This window comes from Furipterus horrens, unplaced genomic scaffold (assembly GCF_987537825.1).
Source record: "Furipterus horrens unplaced genomic scaffold, mFurHor1.1.pri manual_scaffold_8, whole genome shotgun sequence".
Classification (NCBI taxonomy): domain Eukaryota; kingdom Metazoa; phylum Chordata; class Mammalia; order Chiroptera; family Furipteridae; genus Furipterus; species Furipterus horrens.
Window position 1 is genome coordinate 38,882,551 of NW_028327178.1, and position 16,210 is coordinate 38,898,760.

General features: G+C 34.0%; 1 protein-coding gene across 4 annotated transcripts in view; it reads right to left on the minus strand.

Moving 5' to 3' along the window:
* Positions 1-16,210, minus strand: part of RBBP8 (RB binding protein 8, endonuclease) — a 105,553-nt gene that overhangs the window by 44,971 nt on the left and 44,372 nt on the right. For all 4 annotated transcript variants that reach the window (XM_090285736.1, XM_090285738.1, XM_090285735.1 and 1 more), the window contains 2 exons: positions 14,712-14,754; positions 7,795-7,890 (listed from right to left, as the gene is read on the minus strand). In XM_090285736.1, the coding sequence (XP_090141862.1) occupies positions 7,795-7,890; positions 14,712-14,754 (139 nt within the window). The remainder of the gene's footprint in view (positions 1-7,794; positions 7,891-14,711; positions 14,755-16,210) is intronic.

The following is a 16,210-nucleotide window of genomic DNA, read 5'->3' on the forward strand; positions in this document are numbered from 1 at the left end:
CTCTTGTATGCACCCCGGCCAGGGACCAAACCCACAACCTAGACACGTGCCCTGACCAGGAACTGGACCTGCGACCTTTTGGTTTATGTGATGATGCTCCAACCGAGACATACATGCCAGAGAACTATGGACATTTTAATAATGTTAATTCTTCCAATCCATAAAGATTGTATATGCTTCTACTTATTTGCATCTTCCTCAATTTCTTCAGTGTTCTATAGTTTTCCACATATAGGTCTTTTACCTCCTTGGTTAAATTTATTCCTAGGTATATTATTTTTTGTTTTCTTATTTTCTCTGATAGTTCATTATTGGTGTATGAAAATACCATCAATTTCTGAGAATTAATTTTGTACCCTGCTACTTTGCCAAATTCAATTAGGTCTAGTTTTTTGGTGGAGTCTATACGGTTTTCTATGTATAATGTCATGTTGTCTGTTAATAATGACAGTTTTACTTCCTCTTTTCCAATTTGGATGCCTTTTATTTCTTCTTGTCTGATTGCTGTGGCTAGTACTTCCAGAACTACGTTGCCTAATCAAGTGGTGAAAGAGGACATCCCTGTCTTGTTCCTTAAGGGAAATGTTTTTAGTTTTCGCCCATTGAGTATGATGTTGGCTGTAGGTGTTTCATATATGAACTTCATTATGTTGAGGTATATTTCCTCTATTCCCACTTTGCTGAATGTTTTTTATCATAAATGGGTACTGAATTTTATGAAATGTTTTTTCTACATCTATTGATATGATCATGTGATTTTTTTATCTTTCATTTTCTTTGTGATGTTATCACATTTTGATTTGCGGATATTTTACCACCCTTGCATCCCTGGCATAAATCCCACTTGATCCTTGTGTATGACCTTTTTAATGTACTGCTAGATATGGTTTGCAAACATTTTGTTGAGGATTTAGCATCTATGTTCATCAGGGATATTGGTCTATCATTTTCTTTCCTTGTTGTGTCTTTTTTTGAGCAGGGGTGATTTTATTTATTTTTAGAGAGAGGGGAAGGGAAGCAGAAAGAGAGCAAGAGAAACATCGATGTGTGAGAGAAACATCAATTGGCTGCCTCTTGCACATGCCCCTACCAGGAACTGGGCCAACCCAGGCATGTGTCCTGACCAGGAATTGAACCAGCGACCTTTCACTTTACAGGACAATGATCAATCAACTGAGCCACACTGGTCCTTGTTGTGTCTTTATCTGGCTTTGGAACTGGGATAATACTGGTCTTGTAGAAAGAGCTTGAAAGTCTTCCCTTCTCTTGAAAGTTTTGGAATAGTTTGAGAAGGACAGGTGGTAGTTCTTTGAATGATTGGTAAAATTTACCTGTGAAGCTGTCCTGTCCAGGACCTTTGTTTCCTGGAAGTTTTTTGATTACTACTTCAATTTCACTAGTTGTTATCTGTCTATCCAGGTTTTCTGTTCTTCCTTATTCAGTTTGGAAAGACTGTATGTTTCTAGAAATTTATCCATTTCCCTCATGTTGTTCAATTTCTTGGCATATAGTTATTTATACTATTTTCTTAGAATCTTTTGTATTTCTGTGATATTAGTCATTACTTCTCCTCTTTCACTTCTGATTTTAATTATTTGGGTCTTCTCTCTCTTTTTATTGATGAGTCTGGTTAAAGGTTTGTCATCTTTATCTTTTCAAAGTATGTACCAGCTCCTGGTTTCACTGATCTTCTGAATTGTTTTTTTTTAAGTCTCTGTATCATTTATTTCCACTCTGATCTTGATTATTTCCTTCCTTCTACTTACTCTGGGCTTTGTTTGTTGTTGTTTTTCTAGTTCTTTTAGGTGTAGGGTTAGAGTATTTATTTGGGACTTTTATTGCTTCTTGAGGTAGGCCTGCAATGCTATGAACTTCCCTCTCAGGACTGCCTTTGCTGTGTCCCATAGGTTTTGGGTTGTTGTGTGCTCATTTTCATTTGTTTCCAGGTACTGTTTGATTTCTTTCTTAATCTTACTGATAACCGAACTCATTATTTAATAACATGGTATTTAGCCTCCATGTATTTGAATGTTTTTAAGTTTTTTTCTTGAAGTTGGTTTCTAGTTTCATGCCATTGTAAGCCAAGAAAATGGGCATTAAACAATTTTAATGAATTAAATGTCATTCTATTAGTCAGTTTATTTGTCATTAAAAACTAAATATATTATTGTTTCTAAGAAATCACATCTGATATGTTAAAAAGTAGACTATACAGAAAACAATCCCTTGGGACCCCTAGTTTCCGTGTTCAAAAATGCCACTGGCACAGAATTATAAAATAAAGCAATATTCCCTAGTGTGTTTATTTCTTCCAGATTTCTCCAATCAACTGCCACTCTTGATAATATCTGTCAGTTCCTAAATGCTCACTGATTCTAGTTTGAATTTAAGTGGATGTAGAAATTATGCTCCTATTTCCATCAGTAGGGTTCCATTGCTTTCCTCTTTCCTATCTTCCATTGCAGCTGTCAGAGAAAGAAAAAAAATAGCCTCAATTTCACAGAATAACCTAATAAATGGGAAAAAGGAAGAGAGTAAACTACATGTAAGAGCAGATAGCAACATGTGTTCTGAGTTTTACCCCAGTTTGTTCATAGAGATGAAGAAATAATAGTGTTTATTTTGCACTCAAAACTCACCAGGTTAACAAGTATGCACAATTGCTTTGTATAGCCCAAAAAGGTTTCCTCAAATTTATTTTCATTCAAAAGGGTTTCACTGAATACCTACAAGGAGTACTCTAGGTGCTATAAATATAAAAGTGGTTAACAATGTCACTTCTTTTAAAGAGTTTACAAAAATCTGCTAGAGAAAGACAATAAAAAGGTAATTAAAACCAAGTATGATTCATATCATGACAGAATACAGGGTACTATGAAGTATAAAGCACATAGCAGAACTTAACCTAGTCTAGGAACTCAGAGGTCCCGTGAAGAATATGTTTAAATTCAATTTCTCTGAGTAAGAAAGTTAGCAAAGATGAAGGAGAACATTTGGTCTAGTACTTGAAAAAAGTTGCAGCACAGAAATTCTGATTATGAGTACGAATTTTCCCTTTTAACGACAGTTGAAATATGACAAGTTTCCAATGGCTGCCAAAAATGCTTTTAAAAATATTAAAATCTATTGGACAACTATGGTTTAACTGCTTTGTTTAGTTCTTTTTTTTTTTAATGCAGTCTATTTACTTATGAAGCACTGTGACTACTTCTTAGATTTAGTGAAATACTTTGATTCTTTAAAAGAAAGTTTGTAAATGAAATAACAGTAGTAAAACATAAACAAGGCACATAAAATTAGAACTTTTTATTATCTAATTTACCTTTATTGGGCAATTCCTTTCATCTAAGCATCTCACAATGTTTTTACAATATTAGCATAAGAATCACTTCATCTTATGAAGAGTAGATGGCAAGTTTCAGAATTACTATTTAGAAATTTTAACAAAATGTGTGTTGCTTTTTAGGTCTCAACAAAACATTGCTATGTATAAAGAAATGAGTTACACTACTTGCCCCACCACCAATTTAATAGTACATAATGAATTCTAAGGACCTAAAGGTGATGAGAAAGGAACATTTAGGTTAAAAATAACAGAGAAGCATGATATCCACATAAAATTAGTAACCATAGATCAAAAATAGGAAAAAATCTAGTTTTAAGAAATTGAAGAATATATTTTTATCCTTTCCCCAGGAGCATCATTCCCTCCACATCTCCACATGTTCACCAACCCAGAAATGCCACAAACATAATTTTCACAATTAAATATATTAACTGAATAAAAGAGAGTAGTTTAGAAAATACTTCAAGGTGAAGGGTGGGGGCATTCATCCATCGACATTTTTTCTTAGAATGGGCCTGGAAAAGAAACAATCACGTAAGAAGGGAAACAAAAAATAACAGACCTGGAAGCCCAAACTGGAAAATAATCAGAAGACACCACAATGGAGTGTTTTCAAGGGCTAAGATGAAGAACACTGTATCTTGGGAATGAAATGGAGAGTAGATTCTTATTAAGCCAATTCAAATAAAACATAATGAAAATTTTATCTTGTGATTTTTTTTTTCAGTGTATTAACTTTGGGCCCTAAACTTGTCAATGACCTACTAAACAGGAAGTGTGATGGGAGAAATATTAAAATAAATAAATAAATAAACTGGAAGTGTACTGGAAATGAATACAATCACTCCTTGAAAGTGGTGCCCACAAAAATGCATCTCCTTCTGTGGGAAGTAAAGTCACTGGCTCTAGTTGTTGTGCTCTGAAATCCTTCACCTGTTCATACAGGTGAGCACGTGAGACATTCCAGAGTCAGATGTCAGCCAATGAATGAGTGCAACAGGTATACTACAGTTCCAGGACTCCCCAAAGGCCTTGCTAAAGCTTTCTTAAAATTGCAATTCAGTATAAGACCTTCCTTTTTCCCTCAATTCTTCAAAGGAGATCTAATAGCTCTTCCAGTCCCCCCCGCCACACAATTTATCCTGCAGTTGTTTCCCTTAAGATCCTTTGCATGTTTGCTTCTCAGAGAATTCGGACTAAAATATTTAGTTAAAGCCAAATTTAAAATTTTTCTTTATGTAGCAATCACCGAACAGAAAGAATTCTTAATCTCTTGCCACTACTACCATTATTTCATTGCTTGTGGAAAGGGTGGAGTGGTAGAGATAAGAGGGAAAATAAGATGAAATGAGAAGGAAGTGCTTCAATCACTGGAGAATTAAAGGCTGAGATATGCTTTCCGCCCTTCCTCCAAAATCCTCTATTACATATACAGAGAATATAGAAGGAAGTGCCTCACCACACTTAATGAAGAGTAACTGGTGACTGATTTCCTTTTAGATTCCGGACTGAGATGGAGGGGTGAGAAGGATAGATGCTTTCTAGATTCCTGATATCTCAGCTGGAGAGAGACTGGATCTGGCTGTGGTACATAGTAGACTACAATGCTAAAGACTGGAATCATATTCACCATGTAGGAGGGCTACTGTAAGTCTTTAAAAACTTCTATTATGTACTTTTACTTTATTATATCATTTAATCTTCAACAGTCCATGTGAAGGAAGCAGTATCAGTACATTATATGCGCCTGGTTTTTCTCCTACTCTGATAATTTCTTTCTCAATCTTTTTTGCTGACTGGGCCCTTATTATTCAATAGACCTTAATGAGTACTCCAAGGATTCAGCCCTAAGACGTCTTTCATTCTCTTCTTACACTCTTTAAAATGCCCTTTGGGGTTAGGGAGGGGATATATTTAAGAAAGGAAAAAAAAAAGAAGAAAAATACAAACAAAAAACTTAAAAAATGTCCTTAAGGAGATCATACCCAGTCCTGAGGTTTTAAGTACTCTTTATATGCAGTTGATGACTTCCAAATTTGTTTCTCTAGCTCTAATCTCTCCAGTTAGTTCAGACTCACATATACAACTATCTACTTGACTTCTCCATTTGGATGTAGTAGATGCTATTAGTACCCACTCACATCTCCTTGGCATTCCCCCCGGCTTAAACTTTACAATGGCTTCTCATTGCAATTTAAATCCAAGCTTTCAGCCTATATCCTCAAATAACCTAGTTATTTCCTACCTTTCCAATTTTATCTATCATGAATCCTCTTACACATTAAGTTAGAACTGCAGTAGACTTTATATTCTTCAAAGATTTCAAAACTTTCTTGCACTTCATGTTTTGTTTTTTTTTGTTTTTTTTTGCATTTGTCTGTTCCCTTTTTAATGTCCAGTTCTTCAAATGATTGGTTCTTTTTTGTATAATTCTTGTCTCAGATCAAATGGCACCTCCTCAGAAAGGCCATCCCTAATATCCATCAGCATCCCTTCATTTTCCAATGCCTGTGGTCACTCAATTTCATCATTCAATTTATATTTTTTCATAGCACTTAAAATCTGAAATTTTATTTGCATGACTCACTCCCAACCTTTGAAAATTAAATATCCATTCCATTACATACTAGGTACAGTATTATCCCTGGTCCCTAGAGCAAGACCTAGAACATACTAAAGACTTAACTATTTACTGTTATTGAGTAAATAACAGTAATTAAGGATACAGTGTGAAGTTGAAATTCAAGTTCACACCTATGATGCTTAAAGCACATGGAGCTTTATTTCACTACAGGCTGCCTATTTCATTAAATGTGCATCCACTGATACAGTAGTTACAGAATAAGTCTATTCAACTTCAGTTTGCATATGTGTAGATTAGATTATTTCATCACTAAAGGCACAGTAGCAAATTTACACCAGACCTTCTGTAACATAAACAAAAATAATAATAAAGGAAAAATAGTAACTATAAAGAAACATTTTTTTATTACAAGAAGTTCAAGGTCTTAAATAGCAGTTACAAGGTCTGTCTGGAAAAAGTCCAACCATTGTTAATATAACAAGAATGGTTTGTGTGACATTGATGTAACTTGGCAGCCAAGGAGAGTGGACTAGAATGTGCATGTGTAAACAATGAGTGACAACTTCACTGTACTTGTCAGTGGGGACAGTAGATTGAGTGAGCATGTGTACTGTGTGGCCGTCGCATTCAAAATGACTGAATAGAGCATTAAGCTTGAACATTCCTTTGTGGAAACTCTTAGGATGATTCAGAAGACCTCAGCTATGGGCAACTGGTGATTGGCAGCTTCATCACGACAATGTGCCTGCTCATGCATTACGTCTCGTGCACAGTTTTTTGGCAAAACATCAAATTACCCAGGTAACTCACCCCCATAAGCCCCGATTTGGTGCCCTGTGATTTTTGGCTTTTTCTAATACTAAAATCTCCTTCAAAAGGAAAGATATTTCCAACCGTTGATGAGATTTAGGAAAATATGACGGGGCAGCTGATGTCAACTGGGAGAACTGTGTGAGGTCCCAAGGTGCCTACTTTGAAGTGGACTGAGATGTCATTGTCCTATGTATACCGTTCCTTGTATCTTCTTCAATAAATGTCTCTATTTTTTATATTACATGGCTGGGCTGGACATATCTTGATAGTGGAGACAAATGAATGCAGCAAAATCTGGAAGCCTTTTCTAATGTAGTGTGTTAACTTCATAGGAGTGAAAAAGAAAGAAGTTTGTATGTGCAGGTGAAGTAAGTAACAGGCATTATCTTGGGAATATAGTATTCAGAAAGAAGAATTTCTAGACTGCCTGGAAATGAAGAATATGCAGGAAAGAAAAGATGGCAGAAATAAGAAAACAGGAATAGAACACTCTGATGGGTGTGGCTCACTTGTTTGGAGTGTCATCTCATAAATGAAAGGTCATGGGTTCAATACCCAGTTACGGCACATGCCTAGGTTGCGGGTTCAGTCCCCCATCAGGGTGCATATGAGAGGCAACTGATTGATGTTTCTCTCCCTCTCTCTCCCTCCCTTCCTCTCTCTATAAAAAGTCAATATGCAAGTCCTCAGGTGAGAATAAAAAAAAAAAGGAATGCAATTGTGAAGTAGTTCCCAGCTACTCAGAAGTAAAAATGGAATTAAAGCATCAAATATTTTTGAATTAGGACATTTCTACTGTTAAGTTCATTCTACATCAAACACCACACAAAAAACACCACTTAAAGGGTAAACTGATGTGATTTCTATAATTAGTGAAACAACAAGCGTACAAAAGTCTATCCTTAATTTCACAAAGTAGTCACCCAAAGTTCACATAAAGTTGGGAAAAAAAGATCACTCTTGGTCTCCGAGCTGATTATAAATTAAAACCAATGTACATTCTTTGAAGGAAAAAAATCAACTTTCAGGAAGACCGAGGAACCAAACTTACCGATCTTCTAAAACTTTAATGGTTTCATGAAGAACTTTCTGTTGTTCTCTCAGCTGTTGGTTTTTGGTGAAGAATTCTTCAAGTCTTTGTGCATCTCTAAAAGTCAAGAAATAAGTTAACTTTTAAGAAAAATATTCTAACAGGATAATTTTTATCATAAAAACTCCAATGGATGGTCTCACCATTCACACATATCATGAATTTGCTGTACCAAAACAAACTACTTAAGAGGTGAGTTTGAATATTTTGTAAATCAGAGTCCAAATTAAACTAGAATTTGTTCTCCAGTCTTATTTTGTACAATAGAAGTGTTATGCCTAAGTACCAGGCATTCATTATACAATGCTGGAACACAAATGAAGGAGTGGGTTGTGATGCCATCATTGACTCAATGTTGTCAAAACTGCCAATAAAATGTACACTTGCTGTTTTTTATTATTTTGTCTACATTTATTAATGTAATTAACAGGGATCTCTACTCATTTTACCTCTATTCATGTTATGGGAGAATTCACACTTTCTATTTTATTAATTTCTGTGTTGCTTAAACTTCGACCAGGTATTATTTTTAAGCCAGGGCTTACTATGGAGTGGAAGTACACGAACCCTAGATCCTGATGCCTAGGTTTGAATCTTAGCTCTGTCATTTACCAACAGTGTGACCTGGTACAACTAACCTACACTCTCTGTGCCTCAAAAGATGTGGATATATTAGATTAGTATTTTCCACATAAGGCATTTGCAAGGACTTAAGTACTAATGCATATACAGCATGCAGAATAACGCTGGTATACAGTATGTTCTATTTAAGGTGTTTATCATTATATTTTGTAGTTAAGAACAAAGACATGTAAAATTTTCTTCTAGTAGATCACCTGGTTACTTTCCAAGGTTCTGTAATATTTTACCCCTCCATCATTATATTTTTAAAAATCACATTATGTAAAGCATGCATATAAATTAATTCTAAGAAAACCTATTAAAAATTAATTGGGATTTTCTCTGTGGTTTTAAAGTTGAAAATATAGGATAATACTGCAGCTCAAACATCTTCCCCCAGCCCCCTCAAGGGTCTAAAATATCAAATAAGAATGACAAATCGGTCTGCCACAAAAAGCTGATATCCAAATGATTGTGTCAAAATGACTAAAACGTAGAATGTAATATTACTGGCAGCAAAACAGGTACGTAAATAACTCAAGGTTAACAGCTCAAAGTCATAATGTCAGATACCTATAATACATGAATACTTCTTAAATATTGGTTTTAATAGTTGATATTAAATAAAAACCCAATACATCTAAGAGTGTCTGTTAGACAACAAATAGAGTTCTAATAGCATATGCAGACATCTGAAACTGAAAATAATATAGTAAGAATATCTGAAACTTGTTAATTTAGCTGTCTCACTTAATAAATTTTTGTAATACTTGTACAACATGTATTTAATTTATAAGTGGCACCAGGTTTTCATTGGCCCTATTTTGGGAGTATTCAACAAATATTCAATAGTCAACATTTTTACATGTTTAATTTTATAAATGAATTTGTGTTAAAGAGAAGCTTTAGCCATTTACAGAGACAACTACCATCAAAACACAGGTCTGAAATAATTCAGTAATGTACAAATGTAGTACAGTTACCGATTAGTTTTCTAACGCTTCTTCCAGGTGTGAATCCCTAAGGACTAAAATATCTTACAAATACAGTTATTGGAACAATATGACTGTTACTGCCATCCTGACTGTTACTGCCCCTGACTATCTATTATAAAATATACTGGGAAAGAGGGATTATGGTAATATAGGCAAACCCAAGTTCCTTGTCCCACAATGCAAGGACCTAACTTACTATTATATAAAGTATTCCTTTAATTCTCTGATGAGTCAGGAAAGTTAGTTACCTGTGCTTCCTAAATGTATAACCCCAAGCCACCTGAGGTACACAGGTACAGATTAATTACAATATATATTAAAAGGTTGCTAAGAGGGTCAAATGACTGTCAGCTATACAATGAAGTAAGGCATTATTATGAGCTACTGAATAACCAGTTGTGTTTCTATTCTTTATAATTCAGATATGTTATAGGTGATTTTTAAGAAATACTCAATAAACATTTATAATTTTAAGATTTTTCATGTGGTTGTTTAGTTAGAGGTGTGGAAAATACATTTTGTGTAAAAACTGTTATAAAAAATGCATTTGTCATAAGCAAATCTAGATCATTTCTAATTATGCCTAATCATTCAATCTCCAGATAAATGATTCTTATTCTGGCAAACAGAAATAGTATTTCATGGATAAAAAGCTATCATTTAAAGTAGTAATATTTTAGAAAATAAAATTACTAGGCCTACACAAGGATCCATTTTAATAAAACTAAATTCCTTCAAAAATTTTGTGAACATAGTTTTAAAAAATATAATCAAATAGCAAACCATGATTTCTGGGTTTGTCAGTACCGTTTCTTAAAGGTGACCAACATTTTGACTCTGAAAGATGTCATTCTAATCAATAGTTGCTAATCCACTATCTACAAGATCATTAACTTCAACACTGAACCAATGTACAACATAAAGAGCTCATTGTCTATTAATCAACTTTGAAACATTACACTTTTGGTATTAAAAAAGGGTAAGAGAAAACAGACACCAAAGGGATGGTTACCAGAAGGCAGGGGGTGGGGGGGAATGGGTTATAAATTTACATGGTGACAGATGATTACTAGAATTAATGGGGTGATCACATTGTAAGGTATAAAAACGTCAAATCACTATACTGTACACCTGTAACTAATATAACCAATATATGATTTATATGAACTATACTTGAATAAAAAATAAGTCTACAAAGCAAAGAATAAAAAATAAAAAAGAAAGGTTAGAGAGAAGAATTCCTATATACATGAATGGAGAGACTTGTAAAATAACTCCAATAAACAGTAATTAGCTATTTAGTTTGGTATGTGTTAAATCATCATACCAAGTCATTGATAGTATTCATCTTCTGATTAACAATGCTAGCAGAAATCATCTCTAGCTGGACTATAAACAACCATGAAAATGAAAATAATAGAATAAGTGTATTTCAAAAATTTTTTTTTATTTTTTTTGTATTTCAAAAATTTTAATGTCAAACCACTTACATGAAATATTTGTATTATTGACGAAAATCCTATTTACTTTTAAATGAAACAAAGATATTTTCCCTTTTTGATTTCAAGTGAATATTAAAAGTGAAATTTTATTTATTAATCAAGAAAAAATGTATTTTCCTCATGCAACTGATGTCATCCATTATATTTATTTTTGGAGTAGTTTTTATTACATGGTGAATTTATACATATAGTTTTCTGTAACTATTCAGATAAGTCTAATATAGATATACATAAAAAGCTGAAAACGTTTTGAAATCCCAATTGCCCACAGAAACAAAACAAAATCTGTGTAAAAAAAAAAAAAGAGCTGCATTGGCTACTATTCTATGACCCACAGAAATAGGGCTAGTCTAACTGTAGTTACATTTTTGGTTGCCTATCCAACAGTCATTTCCTTCTTATTTTTTGCTAAAAGGACAGTGAATATCTTCAATATCCAGCTCTACTTAAAGAAAAGTTAATCTTCTCTCCAGACTCAAGGTATAAATCTTAAAATTTTGTTAAATGTTTTATCTTAAAATAACTTCAGGCTTACAGATAAGTTATAAACAGAGAACAAGAGTACCTTTATACCTATCACCCAGCTACTCAAAATGTTAATATCTTTAATAACCATAATTAGCAAAATCAAGAAATTAACATTGATGCAATACTAGTACCTAATCTGTAGGCCTTACTCAAATTTTGCCAATTCTCCCTCTCATATCATTTTTCTGGTCCAGGATCCAAATTCAGGATCCTATATTGTATTTAATGTCATGTCTCCTACAATCTGGGACAGTCTCTCCATCTTTCTTTGTCTCTCACAGTCTTGACACTTTCGAAAAGTACTGGCCAGTTTTGTTGATTATCCTTCAACTTGGGTTTGTCTCATGTTTCCCATGATAAAATCTGGCCTGTGTAGTTTTGGTAAAAATACAACAGAAGTAATGTGCTCTTCTTGGTGAATTTTATCAGGAGGTACAGGAGGTTGACATATCTGATTACTAGGGATGTTAACTTTGATCATTTGATTGAAATGAAGTCTGCCTGGTTCTTCCACCGTAATATTACAATTTTCCCTTTGCAAATATTAAGTATTTTGTGGAAGATAAACTTTGTAATTTGAAAATTTTACAATTATTCTTTTTCATCATACTTACACTAGTTTTAACCTCAATAATGATTCTTGCCTTCAACAATTATTGCTGTCATTTTTGCCAATGGTGATTTTCTTTTTCCTTTTTAAAAACTTTATTTATTTATTTTTAGAGAGAAGGGAAGGAAGGGGGAAAGAGAGGAAGAGAAACATCAAGGTGTGAGAGATACATTGATCAGTTGCCCCTCTCATGCCCCTAACCAGAAACCTGGCTCGCAACCCGGGCACGTGTCCTGACTGGGAATCGAACCAGAGACCTTTCGGTTAGCAGGCCTGGCACTCAATCCACTGAGCCACACCAGCCAGGGCCAAATCGTGATTTTCTATTTCTAAAATTGTTTCTACATTTAGTAATTGGAATTCTAAAGCAGAACTTCCCATTTATTCCATGGGTAGAATAATTCATTATTATCATTATTTCATTGTACAGGTTGTCCTAAATTTTGCCATTAGGAGGTTTTAAGTTCTCTTCTAATTTTTGCAACATATCACATTACTTTTTGAACATTTCCTTATTTTCTGACACCACAAGATGTTTCAGCTCATATTGTACTTTGCATACCCTGAAGTCCTAACATCAGTCAATTCTCAAAAAAACCTTGATTTCTTTTACTGGAGGATACTCTTCAGAAATCAAGATCTGGGCCTATGGTGCACATTACTGCTGGGAATCCTGTTTCTAGGCCCTCTCAGTGGATCAAGCCTTAAATATACATGTATGTCCTCATACACACAAACACGTAACTATATTTTTATATGTATTCATCTATATATTTAAAACCATGAATTCAGACTATTAACTACAATTCCTACCCAACAGCACATGGTTCATTCCAGCACTCTCCTTTTTCTTATTGTAACTTCTTTCTCCTGGCAGTGAAAAACCTGGCTCTCATTATCAATAATGTACAGTTATTTCCTTCTTTGCTCAATCCTAAAATACATATAAAGTATACTCATTAATTTAATTTAATTTGCCAGGTATTGTTTAGGAATGAGCACACAATAATAATCAGTGAGTCAGAGTAAGGCTGCTGTGGGTTGCTTTGGACAAACTTTTATAATTAGTAAAAAGCAACACAAAGAGGTTCTACAAGTGATAACTAGAATAATAATGGCCATCTTGACATTTTATAGTGAGTGAGGGCTGACAGCACAAGCCAAAGCACTAAAGACAGCAGAGAAGAGAAAAGAGAGAAATAACCTGAGTCTTGATGATTTTTGAGTCACTAATTAAGCAGTTCTAGAATCTCCCTACTTTGGGCCTTCCATGTGAAAAGAGTATGTTTTCCTTACTGCAAAAGTCACTTCTGGTGGTTTTTTTCCTCACAGTAAGAAATTATCCTAATAAGATACACATCCTAAATGTAGTACTCAGAAATAATTTATTTAATCCTCTATAAGTGAAGAAACATCTTTCTGTATGTAGACTAAATAAAGCTCTACCACAGAAACAGAGAAATGGATTAATCTATGGGTAAGGATGTTTACAAAAAAAATCTTTAAGGTACGAACATATATATACACTTAAAAAAATGCAGCCCTGGCTGGTGTGGCTCAGTGGATTTAGTGCCGTTCTGCAAACCAAAGGGTTGCTACTTCGATTCCCAGTCAGGGCACATGCCTGGGTTGCAAGCCAGGTCCCCAGTTCGGGGTGTGCGAGAGGCAACCACACACTGATGTTTCTCTCTGTCTTTTTCTCTCTTCCTTCCCCCCTCTCTAAAAATAAATAAAATCTTTTTTTAAAAAAGCAAAACATTTAAATGTCACTAATTAAGAAGAATCATATTAATTATTCTTCAAAAAACACTTAAAAATTTATGATTTTTATATTTCTGTAAGTCATCTTCCAACATGACTTTCTAGGTGTTAAGAAAAACTGCAATTTTCATTTTCAGATTTTAATGGAAAAAACAGCTAGGTGTGTCTAATGGGTGCTTGGTAAACTCTAGCTTTTGGAAGCTTTAGAAATATGAAGTAACTGAGACCCATTGATATATACCATAAAGCAAATGCAGTATTAGTCACAATGACATTACTTTTTGTTATAAGTAATAATATTCTACTATGCTCTCTGTTTCAGATTCCTGAATGTGGAAGCTTTAAAGAACCATGAGTAAAAATCTGCTCCTGACTTAGAAAATCAGATCTGATTCTAGGCTTAACAAGCAATTCAAAACCACTAGTAATTTCAAACAAATTAAAAGGGGTCTAAAATATTTAGTTCCCATTTCTTATATGAGCTTAGAAATCCCAGAATTATTCTGCCCTCTTTCTTATAGTATCTTACATTCCAGGTGTTAATCATAGTTGAGAAAAGAATGCTGTTGACAGATCAAAATGAGTTTACAGATCAGTTCAATAAAGTAATAAATACTTTATTGAAAAAAGATAAAAATTATATTAAAACATAAATATATATTTACTTCATATAAATATCAAGTGAGACTATACTCAAAAATAAGTTACTCTTTTTACTTTAGAAGTTTGAAAAACTCACTGTCAACTACCCACACTAAGAAAAGCTAATTTCCTTATAAATAAAAAGACATTGAGGTCAAATAGGACATCAGTATCAATCAGTTTATAAATGAGACATTAGTGTCATACATTGATACTTACAAAATCCGTTCCTTTTTCAGTTTGGTTACTTTCACTTGTAAACCTGAAAAATAAAAATTTAAAAAAAAACAACTATCTTATTTACACGTTTTACCATTTCTAAAGCAGTTAATCTTAATTTCTTTATGAGTTTAATGCTACACTATTGGGTCACTTGAGACTTGCCTCTGAATAATGAGCCAGATCCCTTAGTTTGAAGAGTTATTTCCCTTACCCTGAGTCACAAGAGCATATCTGTAACGTTACTGTTTTTAGTCTACAATATGACAGCCAACTAGAGTGAAATTTTCTCAACCTAAAGTGAGTTACTGCCTTTCTAATAGCAGGAGCAAGTATATAATTAGAATTTAGTATAAATGAAGGTCTATGTTCTGACATAGCCTATGTATTTGCTAACAGCAATAGTGCTTATGTAGGCTCAAATCTTCTGGGATTTAAATAGATTATGGTAGGAAGTCCTGGATTAGAAGCAAAAGTGCTTACGAAAAGTACTTAACAAAGAGCACTAGAGTTTTTATCTCTAGACATGTTATATGTATTTTTAATTTTAATTGAGTCTGACACAAAACATAAGAGAAGACCACTGCCTATGGAACTTGGGTAGTTACTGTGAAGGAAGCAAGCAGATGGCATTGAAACAGCAAGGAGACTGTAGGCAAAATAAAGTGACATTTAACATTTTCAGAAACAATATTAAAAGGAGAAAAACAGCCATTAAACAAACATGAAAATACATCCAACATCACTAGCAACCAAAACCAAAAGAAATTACTTAGCAAAATTTTAATACCCAATATTGATGAAAGTGTTGTAAAACTATACTCCCTTAACTTTGCTGGAGATATTATAAAATGACATAATTTTTCTGGAAAGCAATTAGCAATATGTAACAGGATTCTTTTTATTTTTTAAATCAATATCTCACATCTTGGATTCTAACCTAAGAATATAATCCAAACTATAGACAAATTCACAGTCATAAAGAATAGTAAACAATTTATAGCAATATAAAATGCCTAATTGTAACATGTTTAAGTAAAATATAATATAAACACTTGATGGAATAATATACAGCTATTAAAATCATTAAATAAAAAAATTAAGTCTAGCAACACAACTGTTCGGTTTTCTTTATGCTATTTTCTGCAATGTGATTATCATAAAGTGAGGGCGGGGAGAAGCTTCTGTGTGTAATTTCTCTGAAACCTAAATCAATTATTTCACTATTCTATAATTTTCCCAGGTGTGGTGATACTGATAGCCTGGCAGCAGATCCCCTGCCCCCTGGGCAAGATGGTGACAGGAGGAAGAAGCATTACACTGAGCACACGAAAGGTTAGTGAGACAACTGGATGGGGGGAATGCCCTCCTACCCCCTTCTGGTACCTGACTCGGGAAAGCAGCACATGTGCCATAGAGGTCAGAATGATGGCAGGGGGAGGTGCTGTGTGAAAGAAATCTGTCAGTCTAGCCTGGGGAAAGGAAGGAATTGGTTGGGG